This window comes from Ambystoma mexicanum, chromosome 13 (genome assembly GCF_040938575.1).
Source record: "Ambystoma mexicanum isolate Mex_15411 chromosome 13, UKY_AmexF1_1, whole genome shotgun sequence".
Taxonomy (NCBI): domain Eukaryota; kingdom Metazoa; phylum Chordata; class Amphibia; order Caudata; family Ambystomatidae; genus Ambystoma; species Ambystoma mexicanum.
The window spans coordinates 593,874,287-593,892,140 of NC_090938.1; the positions used below are offsets into that span (position 1 = coordinate 593,874,287).

General features: G+C 43.9%; 1 protein-coding gene across 1 annotated transcript in view; it reads right to left on the minus strand.

Annotated features, from left to right (window-relative positions):
• The window catches only part of CNTNAP1 (contactin associated protein 1), a 419,356-nt gene that overhangs the window by 152,582 nt on the left and 248,920 nt on the right, over positions 1 to 17,854 (minus strand). Inside the window, exon 9 of the mRNA XM_069634419.1 lies at positions 7,988 to 8,137. Coding sequence (XP_069490520.1) covers positions 7,988 to 8,137 — 150 coding nt within the window. The remainder of the gene's footprint in view (positions 1 to 7,987; positions 8,138 to 17,854) is intronic.

A 17,854-nucleotide genomic window follows, 5' to 3' on the forward strand; every position in this document is an offset into this window, starting at 1 on the left:
AGGGGATGCCTCTCAACATATATGTCAATCATGTGTCCATTGGGAATCCGTCCGAAATAGAATGGGTGATTAAGGTGCTTTCTGCCCTTCTTCCTTATCATGAATTTGGTAGGAGGGTCGGGGGGGAGGGTAGGCTTCCCCATCCCTCTTCAGGGTAAACCCAGATGTCCATGCCCAGGTCCTTGACCTGCTGACACGGATCCAAACTGCTAGTGTGCACTTACAGGGTAGACTTTTCCACATGTGTGTCCTGCATGGGTATGCATACATTGAGCAAGTCTGTTCTTTTCACAGCATGTGTGTTGCACAATTCTTAACTGGCATGCAGCCTCTGACTTGGACACGTGGACATGTGTTTTTCATGTAGGGGAGGGACCAACAACCAGCTGGAGGTGGCAAGGGCTGGCTGTCTGATGCCATTCCATGTGCTGGGGTACTGCATGTTTGATGTCGGTGTATCAGTGTTGGTTGAGTTTGTTTTTGATTGTGTGTCCAATCGTATCAATGTGCAGATGCATTTGGTGATGAGTGTTTGTGGTCTCTCATTAGTGGTGGGTACTCATTTCTTCATATGTCTTGCCAGATTTTCCACAAGGTATGGATGTTTGTAATGTCTGTGGCAACTCATTCACCTCTACCCATTCACTGCTCATGGTTCAGTTTCTTGTGTGTTGTGGTCCTTTCTGGTCTACTAATGTTTTGGACTCCCTTTGGTACTTACTTGTCCACGTGGTTGTGCTCACACTTCATGCACAGGTATTGCGCTCGGCTACACAACTCGCATGTGGACTATGACACCTGACCATCAAGGGGCAAAAGTGTAGCTGCTGCAATGTTTTGGTTGCCTGCTGGTGTGCATCTGAGTGTGATCCAAGGCGAAGCCATGGAAGAGGTGACAGTCCTGGATTCACCAGCACTGCTTCTATGTAATCATGTTGGAGGATGATGTCTGGCAGGTGCAGTTCATGGAAGACAGAGGCCAGAGGAGTTGGGGAAGGTAAGCGCTCCACACTGAACTGGGCCATAGGTGTTCATGATGAACTACTGCCAAGTGTTGTTGGTGTTACAGCGTTAATAAGGCTGACACCACCATCATACTGATCAGGGCCTGCAAGCCTGTTAGTGACCTTGTAGTGCTAGTAAATGGGTGTAGGTGTCCATTGCTGTTGGGTATGTGACAGTACCCTTTTCCCAACAGATCATGGGTGTGTGCCAGCATACTGTTTCATCTGTTCTGCAGGCAACACAATGTGTGCATCTGTGGGAGTCCGATTGTTGTGTCCCAACCTGCAAGGAGTGTGGGGGATCATGACGACCAGTGAGATGTCAAGCTAGTGTTGTGGCCAAATTACATGGGAGTGTATGTGGTCTACTTAGGTGGTCCGGGGATTCATTATGGACCTCTGTAAGCAGGATGGTTCAATGGATGTTCTGTCAGACAGGTCAAATTACATCCAACTCCCGGTGTCAGTACTGTGTACTGTATGGTTAAGTGTGGGTGTCGGGTGATGTGTGGTTGGGTGCTTGATTCTGATATGGCACCTTGTTGGGGTAAGTACTAGTGGGCGTGGAGTTATGGGGCTTGGTGGGCGCAGTTTAGTTGGTGCACTGGGACAAGAGCAGACTTGTGGGTGCTTTCTTGAGTTAGGGGCTTAGGGCACAGATCAGTGGGGGTACTGGAATGAGGGCGGGCTTGTGGGTGCTGCCTTGAGTTAGGGGGTTGAGTCACAGCTCAGTTCAGTGGGGGTACTGGGACGAGGGCAGACTTGTGGGTGCTGCTCTGAGTTAGGTGGTTAAGGCACTGATCAGTGTGGGTACTGGAACCAGGATGGACTTGTGGGAGCTGCCTTGAGTTGGTTGGTTGGGGCACAGATCAGTGGGGTACTGGGACAAGGACGGATCTGTGGGTGATGCCTTGATTTAGGGGTTTGGGGCACAGATCAGTGGGGGTACTGCGACTAGGGCAGACTTGTGGGTGCTTCCATAACTTAGGGCACTGAGGGTCAGTTTAGTGGGGTTATGTGGGCGCTGCCTTAAGTTAGGGGGCCTGGGCACAGTTTTGTGGGATGCTGGGATGAGGACTTGCCGGTCCCAGGAGTGGAGCGGGAGTAAGACACTTTAGTGTGGGTACATGGGTGCTGCCTTAATTTAGAGGGTCAAGGCATATTTTTGTGGGGGTACGTGTGTGCTGCCTTAAGTTAGGGGGCCGAGGCGCAGTTTAGTGGGGGTACTTGGGTGATGCCTTAAGTTAGGGGGCCTGGGTGCAGTTTAGTGGGGGTGCTGAAACGAGAATTTGTCGGTAGGAGGAGTGGAGCGGGAGTAACGTTGGTTACTAGTAATTAATCCATAATTACTTCATTTGTATGGGTCCGGCGCAAAGGTTGTTTGACACTATGTTCTGTTTGCAATGGGGGCGTTTTGTGGGTATTCCGTGCGCTACTCATCATTAGTTGCACTGCAGCGCTAATCTTTTCACTGGTGCAATTTCTCGCGCTATCCACTTTGCACAAACGTAGTGCTTTATTTGCAAATTAGGCCCAAAGAATCTGAAAACACACCTGAAAACAACTACTTCTGCGTCCTTTAGAAACACTCTTATCACTTAACAACACAAAGCACTGCATATCCAGAACTACTGTAAAAATGAACCCTAGAAACTACTCACCCGCTTAGAATTAGTCATAAAACCAATATGCAGTGCCCTTTTACCATTAAATCCCTGCAATGTATCTTTAAAACAAACAAAACCTCTGCAAGCTTACTTAAAGTGAATCTTATATTGCACTGCTCCCTGAACATACCTTTCATTGCAACCCTCTTCTTAAATTCACTTTACACTTGTTCACCATTTACAAAATCATTGAAATGTTTAAAATGGCATCCTTAAGCTTAGAATCAATACACTTCAGCCTTTTCTGCTAAATGTCACTATCTGGGAATCTTCAGTCTTGCAATTGGTTTTATATCAGGATGTCTTTCACCCTTGCTGAAGAATACTGTTTTGCGATTTCTTTCCTCTATTGCCTTGATGCTCTGACTGTTTGCTGAAGGGGGCTCCCTATATCCTAATGGCTTTCCCAGGTGCAGCTTCAACCCTGAAACAACCTGTCCTTCAGCCCACACCCGGGTCCTCAGCCCAGCACCCACTTCCCCGCCACATTGTCCTCTACACATGTATTTCCTGCCAACATGTCACCTGCTCCCAGCCTTTACCCCATCCTCTTACCTTTGTTCTCATTTATGTCCCCTAAGGTTCTCCTGAACTGCAGAGTCACAGAAAAGTGTATTTATAACTCTATAAAACACTGCAGTGTTACTGTAACAATATAGCATTACAGGCCAAGGGAGAGGTCACCAATAACAATACACGCCGTGTATTTTCCTCCAAAGTACATAAGTAGAGGGAAGGGTCATTACCCCCCACGTGATGACCCTCCCAAGATCCTCTAGGCAATCGGCAAATAGTGCTAATATCAGTATATTTTAGGAGTTGAGATGGTTAAGTAAAACCCGCTAGTATAATGGTGAGTAAAACAAATGGACAAAGAGTGTTAGTCATTTTCAAATGTGGTTTTATTTTGTAATTTTTTAATAACAAGGTTGTCTTCATAAGGTAAGCCTTCCAATAATAAGGTGAGTTTAACTGGAAGGGTATTAACATAAGCATGGTTTGGCCGCAATGTAAAAGTAACAGTTTTGCTATATGAAACTAAAAACATTTTTCCACGTTTAAGCTTTCATCTTGGTGCATTGAATTGGATGTTCCCGGTGACATTGAAAATATAGTAGGAAAAAAACCATGCTCGCAGAAAGGTAGTGTCTTTTTGTTTTTTGAATTCAGAGAAATTCTTTCTTGCTCTTCCCCATCTGCTTCTGAAATCAGAATGGTCAGAATGCAATCAATAACAATTTATATTTACTGTATTTCGACCATTCTGATTGGCTCTGAGGAGACCAATAAGGACTTCCATTTGCTAATTAAGCAATATGCCCCGAGTGTTCCAACGCGTCCGCGCCCGAAAAAAAAGAGAAGAAGGTAAGTGGGGTTGGAAGGGCAGAAGGGAGGGAGGGGGAAAAAAACAAGAAAAACAAAAAAACGTATCTGGGTCCCCGGCGGTGGACGATGGAAGCCTCCAGCCGTAAGGAGGCTCGATTCTCCACATGGCTGGAGGCTGCCGTCGTTCCCCCACCGGGGACAAAGCAGCCTGAAGGTAAGTGGGGTTGTGAAGGCGGAAGGGAGGGAGGGAAAAAAAACGTACCTCGGTCCCCGGCGGGGGGCAAAGGAAGCCTCCAGCAGTGTGGAGGCTCAGAGCGGAGATGGCCCCGCTCTGAGTCTCCACATGGCTGGAGGCTGCCATCGTCCCCCACCGGGGACAAAACAGGATGAAGGTAAGTGGAGTTGGGAGGGGGGAGGGAGGAGAAAAAAATACCTGAATTCCCTGAGGGGGCCGAAGGTGGCCTCCAGCCGTGTGGAGGCTCGGAGCGGGGATGGCCCCGCTTCGAGCCTCCTCGTTGGCTGAGGGGCTCCCATGCCCCCGCCGTGGACAAAGGTGTGGAATCTGAGGGATTCCGGCCAGGTAATGTCCCGGCGAGGGCCAATCAGAATGATTCTTTCGTTCTGATTCTCCCTCGCCGGGTACTAATAAGCGTTCTGCTGATTAAACATGTGGTCCAAGCCTGCTTGGCTTAGAGACCCAAGCTACTCCTCACTGATGATGCCCGATGAGGCAGAGACATGTCTGGGGATGCTTGTGGTGTTATGCAGAAGGGATGTGACCCAGCAGTTTGGGCTCGACTGCCCCTTTTGGTTTGTGACTAAGCCTGATTTGCATATGGTCTTTCCCCTTTCTGTAATGGCTTGGCAGGCTGAAGAATGATGGTCTGGAGGGTTGCACAGACCTGTGCCAGAGATTGAGAATAATTCTAAACCTTGCAGTCTTCGCCTTTTGCTTTACAGTGCAAAGGCATAGATGGCTTGACTACTGTCAGCCACTAGGATCCTGAAATGACCCCAACTTGGATTCAAAGCATGTTCATGAACTTAAAAAATGTTTTCTTTCAGGAACGTTGTCGGGGTAATTTCCCGCGGGCCGGCAGGGCTGTCCGCGGACCTCTGGAGTTGGGGAGGCCCCAACTCCTCTCGCGTCCCAAAGGAGTATGAGACACACACAAGAGCAAAGGGTTACTGCTGTTTATTGCATAAAACAGACAGGGACAAGCTCTCAGGTCACAGGCATCCGGGAGACATCTTGTTCATAGTGGGCTCGCAGGCCCTTTTTCTAGCTGTATGACGTGGCTATGTGCGTCACCTGGGAAAACTAGCCCCAAAACCTAACGCCATCTCGGGTTGGCTCCCCGAGGGGTAGGGTCAGTATAGACACATATAGAGGAAACTGTTAGTGGTGGAGGAAGGGTCAGGTGGGACGCTTGGGCCGTCCCTAATAATTGCTACAAGAGAATTGTTACAAAGGGACAATTAGTGATTGGCTAAATTATAGTGGCGTCAATGGTGAGCCCTCGTATTCTGATTGGTTCACCCGCGAGCCCCCAAGCCTGGGCCCATCGCTCTTCCCAGCTCGCGGTGTACCTTGTGCTGACAACAAAGTATAACTATGTGTCAGTGGCAGTCAATGGACAGATCTGTCTATTAGCTGGTATGCGTGCCTTTCCCATCGCTGTCGGTGTCCAATTTGTCACTTCATTGTTGCAGTCTGGGTCCCAGACGTGAGACCCCAGCACTTCTCTGTCCCTTGGGGCTTGGCATCATATCAGGTCGGCCTGGTCACGTGTTGTGAGACCGTGGCTGGAGCAGAATTATGAGCATTTGATTTGTATTTCGGCTCTGAGGAGCGTGTAGCAGTGGCAGGTGTAACCTTGACGCGGGGAGCGCAACATGTAGATTGCAACATTGCGGCCTTGGCTTTGGGCTCTTGTTGGGGCTCGTTCTGCGTGGTCAGCACTTTGCAGCTTTGTCTGAGCTGCTCTGGCCTGGGGACTCTGGCTTTGCGGCCTACCTTGGCCTGGCTTATGGGCGGCGGTACATAGTCCATAATATGGGTGTTGCGAGGGGCGACAGAGGTTCATATGCATTAGTCCATATACAGGGTTACATCTTCATGGTTTTAGTGGCGAGGAAGCGTCTGCAAGCATGTACACAAGCTCTTCTGGCGGTGCTGTAGGTGGCCTATGTGAAAAATAACAACGATGCATGTGTGAGTGTAAGTGGTCCTCTATGTCGTGGCACTGAGTATGTTCTTCGTGTGGATTGGTGTGTGTATGACCAATGTGCTTGGTGGCATGTGTGTACTTGTCAGCTAGCTATGTCGTCATGGCATCTCTAACGATGGCGGTGTTTTGTGGTTGCTGTCTAGTCGAGTTGATCCATATGGTCGATGTCAGCTCCACCTGAGGTTCCAGCACGTGGTTTGATTGACGGGCAGCTTCCCTGGCTCTGTGGGGTGTGGCCACAGTGTATCTTGACATCTGGGGCGGCCGTGAGCGGGTCGCATTGCTCTCGCGGTGGGTGCTTGGGTCATGACATCCTAGGCCATGGTCTGTATGAGAATCGGGGGAAGGGATCGTCCCATTTTCCCTCTTAAACATATTTTTAATTTGAGAATTTGAGTTGTCCTTTGGCCAAGTTAGTTATCATTGGGGCTCATTACGGGTCTGGCGGTAACCGTGCCGGTGCCACCAGCGGGTTGCTGCCGCGGGCATACAAAATTACTGGCGCCTGACTTTCCGGTGCCACCGGGCTATTCCAAGTCCGGCAGCTGGGAAGTCAGGCACCGGCAATTTCGTTACTCCCATTCCCATAGAGTCCTATAGGAATCTATGGTAGTGGGTACACGGAAGCACCGGCACCGCCGTTAACGGTGCCGGTTCTTCCGTGATGTCTATGCATGCCATGACCACTGTACCCAGCAAGGTCAGACCTGTCCGGCACAGTGGCTTCGGAAGGCAAACCCATAGTTTGCCGGTCCAGAAACAACGGTGCCGGTAAGCTTACCAGAATGAGGCCCAATTGTCTTTCTTTTGCAGGATGTGTCTTTTGTTGGGATTTAGGCACCTTTGGCAAAGGGCTTTCATTCTAAGGGAAGACACTTGGGGCCTGATTCATAGAAGTCTTTTATAATGGCGCAACCACATTGGAAAACGCTCTGTGAATCAGCCCCTTGCTCTGCTGGTTTTAGGGTGACCCATCAACTCCCCATTGCATCAGGCTTAAAAATGACATGCCACTGCATCTCTCACTTTACCATAAAAATCACTTGAGCACAATACAAATCTTACATTTTAAAATAGTTGTGTCCTTCTAGATATCCTTGAAAACGCTTCATATTGTTTCATGATCTTAGAAATAACACTGACTGCCATCTTAACCCATAAAGGCCACGGCAACTTATCATATTCCATTAAGGAGAACATATTGGAACCATATTCTCAACCTTAAACAAATCACATAATTAAAATCAATGCACCCTAATTAATTCCGTGCACGCTTACTCTTGAAAATCACTGGGTTATCATTAAAAATGACTTTAAAAGGATGACTGGCTAAAAGGGTTATGGTACCTTAAAAAGCAAATCCACACTTAACTGTATCGTTAAATATCGTTAAATATCAATCAATGCTTGTTCGTTTACGTGAAAAATGCCATCACACTTATCATATTACCCCCAGAAAATTGCTGCACGCTAACAGGCTTAGCATACAAATAGCAGCATCGATAACACGAACACTCATTGCATGCGTATCCTTACAAGTAATAAACAGCTACACTATTAACGTGAATAATACAAATACTGTCTTACAAACCACTACACCACAAATCCATACATGTTTCTCCTCAACACTTTCAGTATCCATTCAACACACACATGTATAGTATTATGAAGTATGAACTCGTGGTATATGTGCCAAGAACGTACAACATTTCCTGGATAACACATGTGCAGATATTAACAATCCAAGCATTGTATTTACCTCCAAAGAAGTACCTGTCACCAGTTCGGATTTGGAGTTCATAATCCACTCTAAACTCCCCTCCTTCATCTTCGTCAATGATAACGAGGACAGATCCTTCCCGGGCCAGCAGGGAAACCGAGTGCCACACGCCATCATTCAACCGGTAGCCTGCCGGGAGAAAGGCGACGTGGGGTGAGCAACTGGTTTTCACATGTGCTAGACTTGCAAGGCTGGGTTCACTAATCACGTAACAATGTTTGGAGTGGTTCACCTGATCTTAGAAGCACTGTTTCTCAGTGCCAAAACGTCAGCTTTTGAACATTTTATTTACATGCGGGATGCTGTAAACATGCATATGCACCATCTATAGGATTGCAGTCAGATTATGTAAGTAATCAAGGGAAACCATTGAATGATTTATTGACAGACCATAATCTACGAATCTTAAATGGCTGATTACCATCTGGTATTTTTATACAAACTCCTATTGCTCCAATTGATTATGCGCTATCTAGGATATCCAACTGGGGGAGATGTGAGGATTTAAAAGTAATCATATTAGCAGAAAGTGATCATTTCCCACTGCACTTGAATTTTGGCATATTTCCATCTATTCAACTAGACACTATCCAGTCTTATGCTCCTACAACATCACCATATAATCAGAGAAAGCTTAAATGGTCCCATGACAATGCTGTTCCCATTCCGTAGGCCATGCCCCGTACAGGCCGACGTACAGAAGGCCGCGTCCTGAACATAGGCATCTAAGGGGGTGTTGTATACAGATAATCCGGAAAACATCAGGTGCCAGTCCAAGTAAATGGGGGCAGAGGGAGTGTGGTGGCAGAGTCGTGCAGCAGGAATGGGAGGCAGGGGAGGTCCGTAATTGACAGGGAGTTGGGGGGGCAAAATACTGGCCTTGCGAGGAACAGCCTCCTCGACTGCCTGCCGCAAAGTTGGTCCTCTGTATTCAGTTTTTAGACCCTGATCCAATTAATAGGTTATTTATAACGCGCTTAATACCCAGAGGTTTCTAAGCACAGACCCAGGGATCAAACCTGTAATGCTCTGTGTCGTCTTGCTTCCAAAGCGAGCACGTTGCCGCTGAGCTATCCATAGTCTTCAGAATAGTAGCATGTCAATTGACAAATGTTTATCAACTGAAATCAATATGGTTGAAATTATACATGCTCTTGATTCACAAAATGCTTCTACATAGCATGGAACCTAAAAGAAAAGCTAGATCAAAACGTGCCTGGTTTGATAATAGTTATGAGAACCAACACACTCTAAAGAATCTAAGTTCAACATCACAAGAAAGAAAAACAGCACGTTCTAACTACAAATCTACTATTACTAGAGAAAGAACTATTTTCAGACAACAACATTGAGTACAACTACAGAATAGTTGCACTTCAAAAGATTTCATACTTTTTCGGCATTCATTTGCAAAAGGTTTGGTAGGTTATCCAGTTGATGAAACAGCTCATTGGTATGCTCACTTCTCCACCCCTTATGACGGTTGGCCTTCGCAAGAACAAACGTAAGAGTTGGTCTAGTCTAGCCCATTTACCTTGGGTAATGATATTAAAGGAGGAGAAAGCAACATTGAACATTAAGCAGTTATGAAAACTCAAAGCAACAGGAACTGATGGGATTCTAGGCTATATGTAGAAACGTAGTCCGCATCTCTGGGCACATGTATTAGTTCACTTGTTTCAGGCTGCTTTACTGACAACATCGTTACCTTGTACATTGTTAATTGCTTTCATTACACATATGTTTTAAAGGGGGCTTGAGCTGTGTTCGTAATAAGCATGCACACATTCTGATAAGCAAGCTGATTTTACTCCAGTTGCCTCCAAAGGTAAATTACGCAGGTTGGATATAAGATGATGATCTTACTTGTGAAAGAGCTTGTATTTACTAATGGACAAATATTCATCTTTTATTCTTTTGTAAATGATATACTAAGCCACAGAAAGAAATGTTTACTGCCTTACTATGCAGCATGCACTTCAGGCAAGGTAGACTAGGGTCTTCTGTATATGCCATCTAATGATCGTTAAGTTTGTTGGGGTCTGGATCATTTTAAACTGCAGCTATTTATTAGTCAGAAAATGTAATGAATTGTGAATGAAAGTACATTATTTTGTTACTAACAGGGTTTATGAGTTTTGTACATAAAGATTGTTTTTTCTGTGATTTTGTTTTTGTGTATTAATTTTAACTTTTATGGGATACACTCCAGAGTTAAAGTTATTTATGATTGATTGATTGATTGGGTCAAGAAAGTCAAATATCTGTCTACATGCAACTTAGAAATGTATCCTGTTCAATTTTTTAAGATTGATGGACATCTTCTTTGAAATATCGCAGTAGTTATTACTACAAGGGTGTAACCAATACTGGCGGGGATTCCCCCAGTTCTTTATAGAGTTCTCTTCCATATTGTGCAGTACAAACTCTGGTGAACACCAAATACCGTATTCAAGCACATATAGAACTATAACTGTTTACTTGAAAGTGGTGCCCACTTCATTTCTCTTTTTCCAGTTTATCATCTGAGGTTTTATCATTTTCAGATGAAAAATTGCTAAAACAATAGGTGGTTCTTCTTTTTTTGAGGATCTGCAGGTTGACTCTAGCGAAAGTACGAGAATCCCCAGTGACAACCTCTTAAGGTTGAAAAAGAAACAATCTTTTCATGCGCCACACGTAGATGGAATTGTGAAGGATAGCATGTGCCACACTCAGACGGAATTGTGAAGGATAACATGTGCCTCATCTAGATAGAATTATGATTGGTAGCATATCCCTCACTTAGATAGAGATATAAATGACAGCATGTGCAACACTTAGTTGGAATTTTGAAGGCTAGCATGTGCCACACTTAGATGGAATTGTAAATGATAGCATGTGCCACACTCAGAAGGAATTGTGAAAGATAGCATGTGCCACACTTAGATGGAATTGTGAAGGATAGCATATGCCACACTTGGAATTGTGAAAGATAGCATGTGCCACACTTAGACGGAATTGTGAATGTTAGCATGTGCCACACTTAGATGGAATTGTGAAGGATAGCATGTGCCACACTCAGAGGGAATTGTGAAAGATAGCATGTGCCACACTTAGATTGAATTGTGAAGGATAGCATGTGCCACACTCAGACGGAATTGTGAAAGATAGCATGTGCTACACTTAGATGGAATTTTGAAGGATAGCATGTGCCACACTTAGATGGAATTGTGAAAGACAGCATGTGCCACACTTAGATGGAATTGTGAAGGATAGCATGTGCCACACTCAGACGGAATTGTGAAAGATAGCATGTGCTACACTTAGATGGAATTGTGAAGGATAACATGTGCCTCATCTAGATAGAATTATGATTGGTAGCATATCCCTCACTTAGATAGAGATATAAATGACAGCATGTGCAACACTTAGTTGGAATTTTGAAGGCTAGCATGTGCCACACTTAGATGGAATTGTAAATGATAGCATGTGCCACACTCAGAAGGAATTGTGAATGATAGCTTGTGCCACACTTAGGGCCTCATTACGAGTATGGAGGTAGCCATGCCCTTAATAAGGGCATGGCTACCTCCATACCGGGTCCCAGTACCGGGTTCCTTCAACGAGGAATAACTGGGTCATTCTGACTTTGGAGGACCCAGTAATTCCTCCTTAAAGGAACCCATCCCCATCCCCATTTGAGCCCCCATAGGGCTCAATGGGAATGGGGAGGGAGCTAATAACGGGACCATTAATAACAGCCCATTATTAGCTCCCTGTTCCCCTCGCAGGCCCTGCTAAGGACGCCTGGTTTTACCAGGCATCCTTAACGGTTCCCGCAAATGGAACCTCGTAATAGGGCGCCCCGTAATGAAGGGTGCTGGACCCGCACCGGAACCCTTCATTACGGGAGCGCCTGCCTCGTAATGAGGCCCTTAGAAGGAATTGTGAATGATAGCATGTGCAACACTTAGAAGGAATTGTGAATGATAGCATGTGCCACACTTAGATGGAATTGTGAATGATAGCATGTGCCTCGTCTAGACAGAATTATGATTGGTAGCTTATCCCTCAATTAGTTGGAATTGTGAATGAAAGCATATCCCACACTGGAATAGACAGACCGAACAGAGTGAATAGAATAGGTGGAATAGTTGACATAGATAACATAGATGGAATGGATTGAGTTTACGAAGCAGAAGAAATGGTCGGAGTAGACTGAATGAATGGGGAAGAATAGAATGAGTGGAACCTGTTGAAAGTCACCCCACGCGTTGTATCACTGTGCACTTGCTCCCGTGTTGTTGCCATATATCTGTATCCCCTATATATGCTAGATTTCTTCATCCCCTCATATATCTGTATCCCCTTATATATCTGTATCCCCATATATACCTGTACTGACCGTGTCCCTATATATCCATATGTCGCTATGTATGTCCCCACCGTCCTGTTCACATGCCTGGTCTCAGGCGCTTTACAGATAACCACCATATCATGCCACTACGCTTACTCTCTACTACACACCATCATTCAACCAGAACACTGCTATACCCCTGATAATTCAGCCTATCTGTCCACATACGAATATGATCCCACGAACACCTCATCACCCTAATAAAATGCAGCTAGCTGAGCAAATTCCAGCAAGCTGCTCACATAAGCGTTCCTCAGGCCTAATGCAGCCAGAGCCCAGTCTGGGTGTCCACCCACCAGACTGCACACATCCAACTGATATCTTCAGCACCACACCTATCACTAGGAAGAAGCTATCATCCGACAACTACACCAGCTGTACACGTATCTGGCGCAGCCGCGCACCATACGACACTATCTCCCTCTACTGACCTGAACAACGGTTCCCAAGGGCGGTCAACCTACCAGCGCTTTGAGGTCATACCAATGATATAAGGCGCTAAATAAATGCCAAGTAACATAAAATAACATAACAGACCACAAATGCATGGTCATTTATTCAAAGAATACCTTAGGGACAATATTATACCTGTAGGATTATAAGTGTGAAATGAAACCTGTCTCTTTTTCGATGGCATGGAATATAAGAGATCTTTCTCATATACTGCCACAGAATGTACCAGCAGTTGGTTACTTTTAATAATTAAAACATCTCAAGAGTAAGCCAACAAATTACTGAAGAATAAGAGAAAGACGAACAGCCCTTATTGACAGACGCAACAATACGGAATGATAAAGACAAATTGTAATTGGTTATTTATAACACACTTAATACCCAGAGGTTTCTAAGCGCGGATCAAACTTGTGTTGCTCCGCATCGTCTTGCTTCCAAGATGAGCGTGTTGCCCCTGAGCTATCCTCCCAGGACCAAGACAAGAAAAACTGGAATTAATACAGAAACAACAGGGAGAAGTCAACAAATTAACTACTGATGAAAAAATTGATAAACTAAAGATTTATAAACTTTCAAAAAAGAAAACATGTATCCATACTTGTGTGACCTCAGATTATCAGGGCTTTAAAAAAAAATAGGTCTTTGTTCCTATACTTCATCAGGCTCTGATCAAGAACAAGATGATCACTATGAAAGAGAGCGCAGATTTACCAGAAGAAGTATGAGACCTTTTTAAGACAAGGGACAAGAAAAATTATGTTCCAGGGGAGAATTCCTTTCACCAAATTAATTTGCCGTAAATATGGAAAATCAGCCACACCAAGGGATTTTCCAAACAAGACAAAGGGCTTAACGCAGATGGAAGAAATATTACCAGTTTTTACTATTTCAATGATAAATCTAAATGACGCGAACACAGTGTACTAGGAAAATACCTTTCTTTTGTGCCTATGTGCACAGCATCAATGATGCAAGTAGAAATGTAACTATGTTAGTTTTTGTAAAAGATTTAGCTTTGCAAATTCTTTGGCCACACTGCTGCTATTTCTGAGCCAGTAGAGGGTCATACACCATTCAGACCTAAATATCCTTTTGTTCCTCCTAATATCAATATGTCTAAGGAGGTTCTGACATTTCAAAAAAGCCATCTTAAAAAAAACTTTAATTCTGTTAACCTCACTTGTCAGGAGAACAAAGTGATTATGTTGCTTAAGAATGACCAAAGCATTGTAATAAAAAATGCAGGTAAGGGGGAGACATTGTGATTCTGCATCCTGAAGCATATGACAATGAGATGTTTGAGATTGTTACATAACAAGGATCATTCATGCTCAATAAAGACAGACCATGGTAAATCATTAAAGCATCACATTTTAGGGATCGAAAAGTGGGCTGGAAGCAGACTTTCTTAGCAATAAGGAATTTTCATTCCGCAACTTGAAGAACCCTTGCACTGCCATCTTCTAAATACTTCCAAAAATAAACAAAGATCTGACTAATCTATTTGGACATCCAATAGTTTCACTATGTGGTACCATTTTGGAGCCATTGGGAAAATATATTGATTAGCTAGTAAGTCTCCTCCTTTTCTAGCAGACTCATGTTATGCAATTTTGGCAGTAAAAGATACCCCTTTTGACTCCCAAATAGAGTTGCTTTTTTTCGTGACAATGAATCTATATATTCCAACATTCCACAAGTTGAAGCAGTGAGAGTTATGAGGGATTTCCTCAATATGAGGGAGGCTCCACATGAAGTCGCACCATCTTTATATTAGACCTTTTAGATGTGGTATTGAGCAAATACTATTTCCGTTTCAGGATGTTTTTTTGGTGCACGTTAAGGGTCTGCTGCGGGGGCAGACAGACATAGTCAACATAGCAATGATAACTAACAGATTTTTCATGAAGAATTGACAAATTTCACAATCAAATGACCTGTTCTTAAAATGACCCCTATTTGCCTTTAGAAAAAGCAAATCTTTGAGACAATCATTGGTAAGTGCTGATAGAAAGCAAACTAAATCCTGTAACACACTTAATACACTGTGAGGGATTGAACCCATTAAAGGTCATTCCCCATGTGGGAAATGCAGTGTCTACAGGTTTACATCTAAAAAAAACGTTCACACTTTCAGGCAAAGTTTGGAAACTGCAGACTTATACCAGATGCAAATGAAAAAATGTTATCTGTAAATTTCAATGCCCATGTAACAAATTGTATGTGTGCAAAACCTCCCCAAAAGTGTACAAAATAATAATTGAATATTGTTCAAAGATTTGCACAAAATACCTTTCAGCACCTTTGGTACAACACTTTATCGAATTTGTGCATGATCAAGATGAGCTTCAATGGTCGGCAATAGAGAAAATAAAAAAATGTAAATGTCGGAAGAATAGAAGAAAGGCGGTCTATGAGGAAGCAATTTTGGTTACAACATTCTAAAAGTGTTATTGAAGGGTTAAAACTAAAAGATGAATGGCATCATCTGGGATGCATTTAATCACTGGTTATCGTAGAGTTCTTTCATAGTCGTTGATTTTTAATTTTTTACAATGCTCATTTTCATTGACTTTATAGTTTTCTATTTCTATTTTTGAATACAAAACATCAAAATCACGATAAGAGAGGTTGTTTTATTTATATATAAATACTTGTTGTTAGCAAATGTTCAGCAACTTCATTCTTTAAGATGGTGGCCACTGTAGAGGAGGTCCCAGACATGGCCTGCACACCTGCCCCCCATTTCGAGGCACCAGGAGCATACTCGCCAAGGTATGTGACGTATGAGGAGCAAAATAAACAACAGAGAGCTGCACTGGGACTCTGCCCAGTGAACATCACAAGAGCCATACCTGTTGAAGCGCCCATAACCAGACAGCCCTGGGCAGCACGGTACCCTATCAGACAGCCGTACCAGCCGCTGAAACGAAATGAAGAGTACCTACAGACGGTCCATGAAGAGACCCAAAGAGCCTTAATGGAAGGCCAGTGGAAATGACACAAGGGCCTGATCAGACTCGCGAATGAACGAAAACGGCTATCGAAGATAGCACGCCAGTGCGAGTAGCTATGAAAATAGATGTAATGGACACAGGAAAGAGACTATGTTAAAACGTAAGGAAACGTTGTTATGAGACAAGATGGAGGTGACCAACCAGTTAAACGCGTGTAAATAGGCTTGGAACGCAAGAAGCTAAGAAAACTATACTGCTTGCAATGCTTAGTAGAAGAATAGAGCGACAATCGCCAACTATATCTTCCTCAATAAGGCACGCTATACAAGTGTGACTCCATTTTGTATAAACAGAAGTATGCCCAGGCGGCCAGAGGCCTAACAGGCCTGGTTTCTTATGCCAGCCAAAGCCAGGAGAAGGAGTGGAATCGAAACTCAACAAAGAACAGCTCATGCCTGGGAAATCGAGGTCAACCAGAGAAAGGGAGGAGAGCGTCAGCTAACAGGAATCGAAACTTCAGAGCATACCAGCCTGCCCCATGAAGGTCAAGATAAGGAGGCCCATGCAGGTGGCAGGGCCAAAGCAGAATTAAATACACTAAAAGCTGGAAACTGAACCAGATTCATGGTGAACTAACACGTGACCAGCCAGGCGCGAAGAGGTACCACCACCTGATGTCATCTAGAACCCGAGGATGCCATAACTTTTCCTGATAAGAGGCTACAGGTTCGAGGCCATACCCAGCCACCAAATTGACACCTAGCCCTAAGATACTGATTGATGGAAGGGAGGCAGGGTGAATCTTGGGACACCAGGCACCTGGGTGTCCATTCTGCAAGCTACTAATTAAAATGGGGATTTATGTCTAGGGGTGTAACTTTCCCAATTACAATGGACCATGCAATCTAGAGTCCTATAGATAGTAGAACCAATAGGACGTCGTACTTGTAGTGACGTCTATCACGTGTGATGTAGAGGGAGGGGCATATACGCCCATCCGATAAGAGTTATCCAATCTGCATGCTCTATTATCATTTGTAGATTTAGACGTCAATGATGACGAGTTTTATGCATAAAAGTTGCTGTTCAACTGAAGTTCAAGGAAGTTGGAGCGAGACAGGTGATCGCAACGATGCTGATTTCCGATTGTTTCCCTGTTTGATGTACATGTCATTAAACAGACTTTCCTTTGCTAAATTACTGAGTCCTCTTTATTGAGTCGTGTTGGAGTAAGTGAATCCTGCACCCCCATCCCTCACATGGTGCAGCTATCTTGTCTTAAAGGTACTAGAGGGTGAGCACTGACCTACGGGCCCGTCAGTGAATATCCCACCCTCCTGTACACCGCTCAATACAGATCTTTAGATGAGTGTTTGTCTAGATGGACGATATGCAATTACACCATTATATATGTCGCCTTATGCCTCTTCATCTCGTTGTTTTGGATCATGTGATTATGCTCTCAAAGTTTGAAACTAACATTGTACCCTGTGATGAGTTTTAATTTTCATGCAGAAAGACTACACTTTTAGCGTTTTATTAAGAAAGGGAGAAATGCAACCCATCGATTCAATATTCACCATGCCAATGTAATTTTCCGTATGTCTGCAGGTGTTTACAAATTAATTTCACCAAGTGAACGTTTGGTAGTATTGTATTCCACGCTGATTCATTCACACTCATATGTTTAACTTCTTTTTGAAGAATGAAAAACGTACTTATTTGGAAATAATAAACTATTGGTGGGGTATTTACTTATTTGGTATCCGCTCTTTAAACATTTGGGCATTCATTGAGAGCCGTTTCAGGAAATTGAGCAGACGAGATCGAGGTCAACAAATGGGATTAATTTGAAATGCTACCTTTGATCTAAATTACGTTTTTATAAATCACCTTGTTATTGACAACTTTGGCACATTATGATTGACTTTTGCTTTCCCTGTTTTGTTTGTCCTGAGGAAGACATGACCCTTCAATAGTTAGCCGATATTTTGAAACTAGTTAAAAGTATTGACTTGGACATGATTGTTTGAGGTT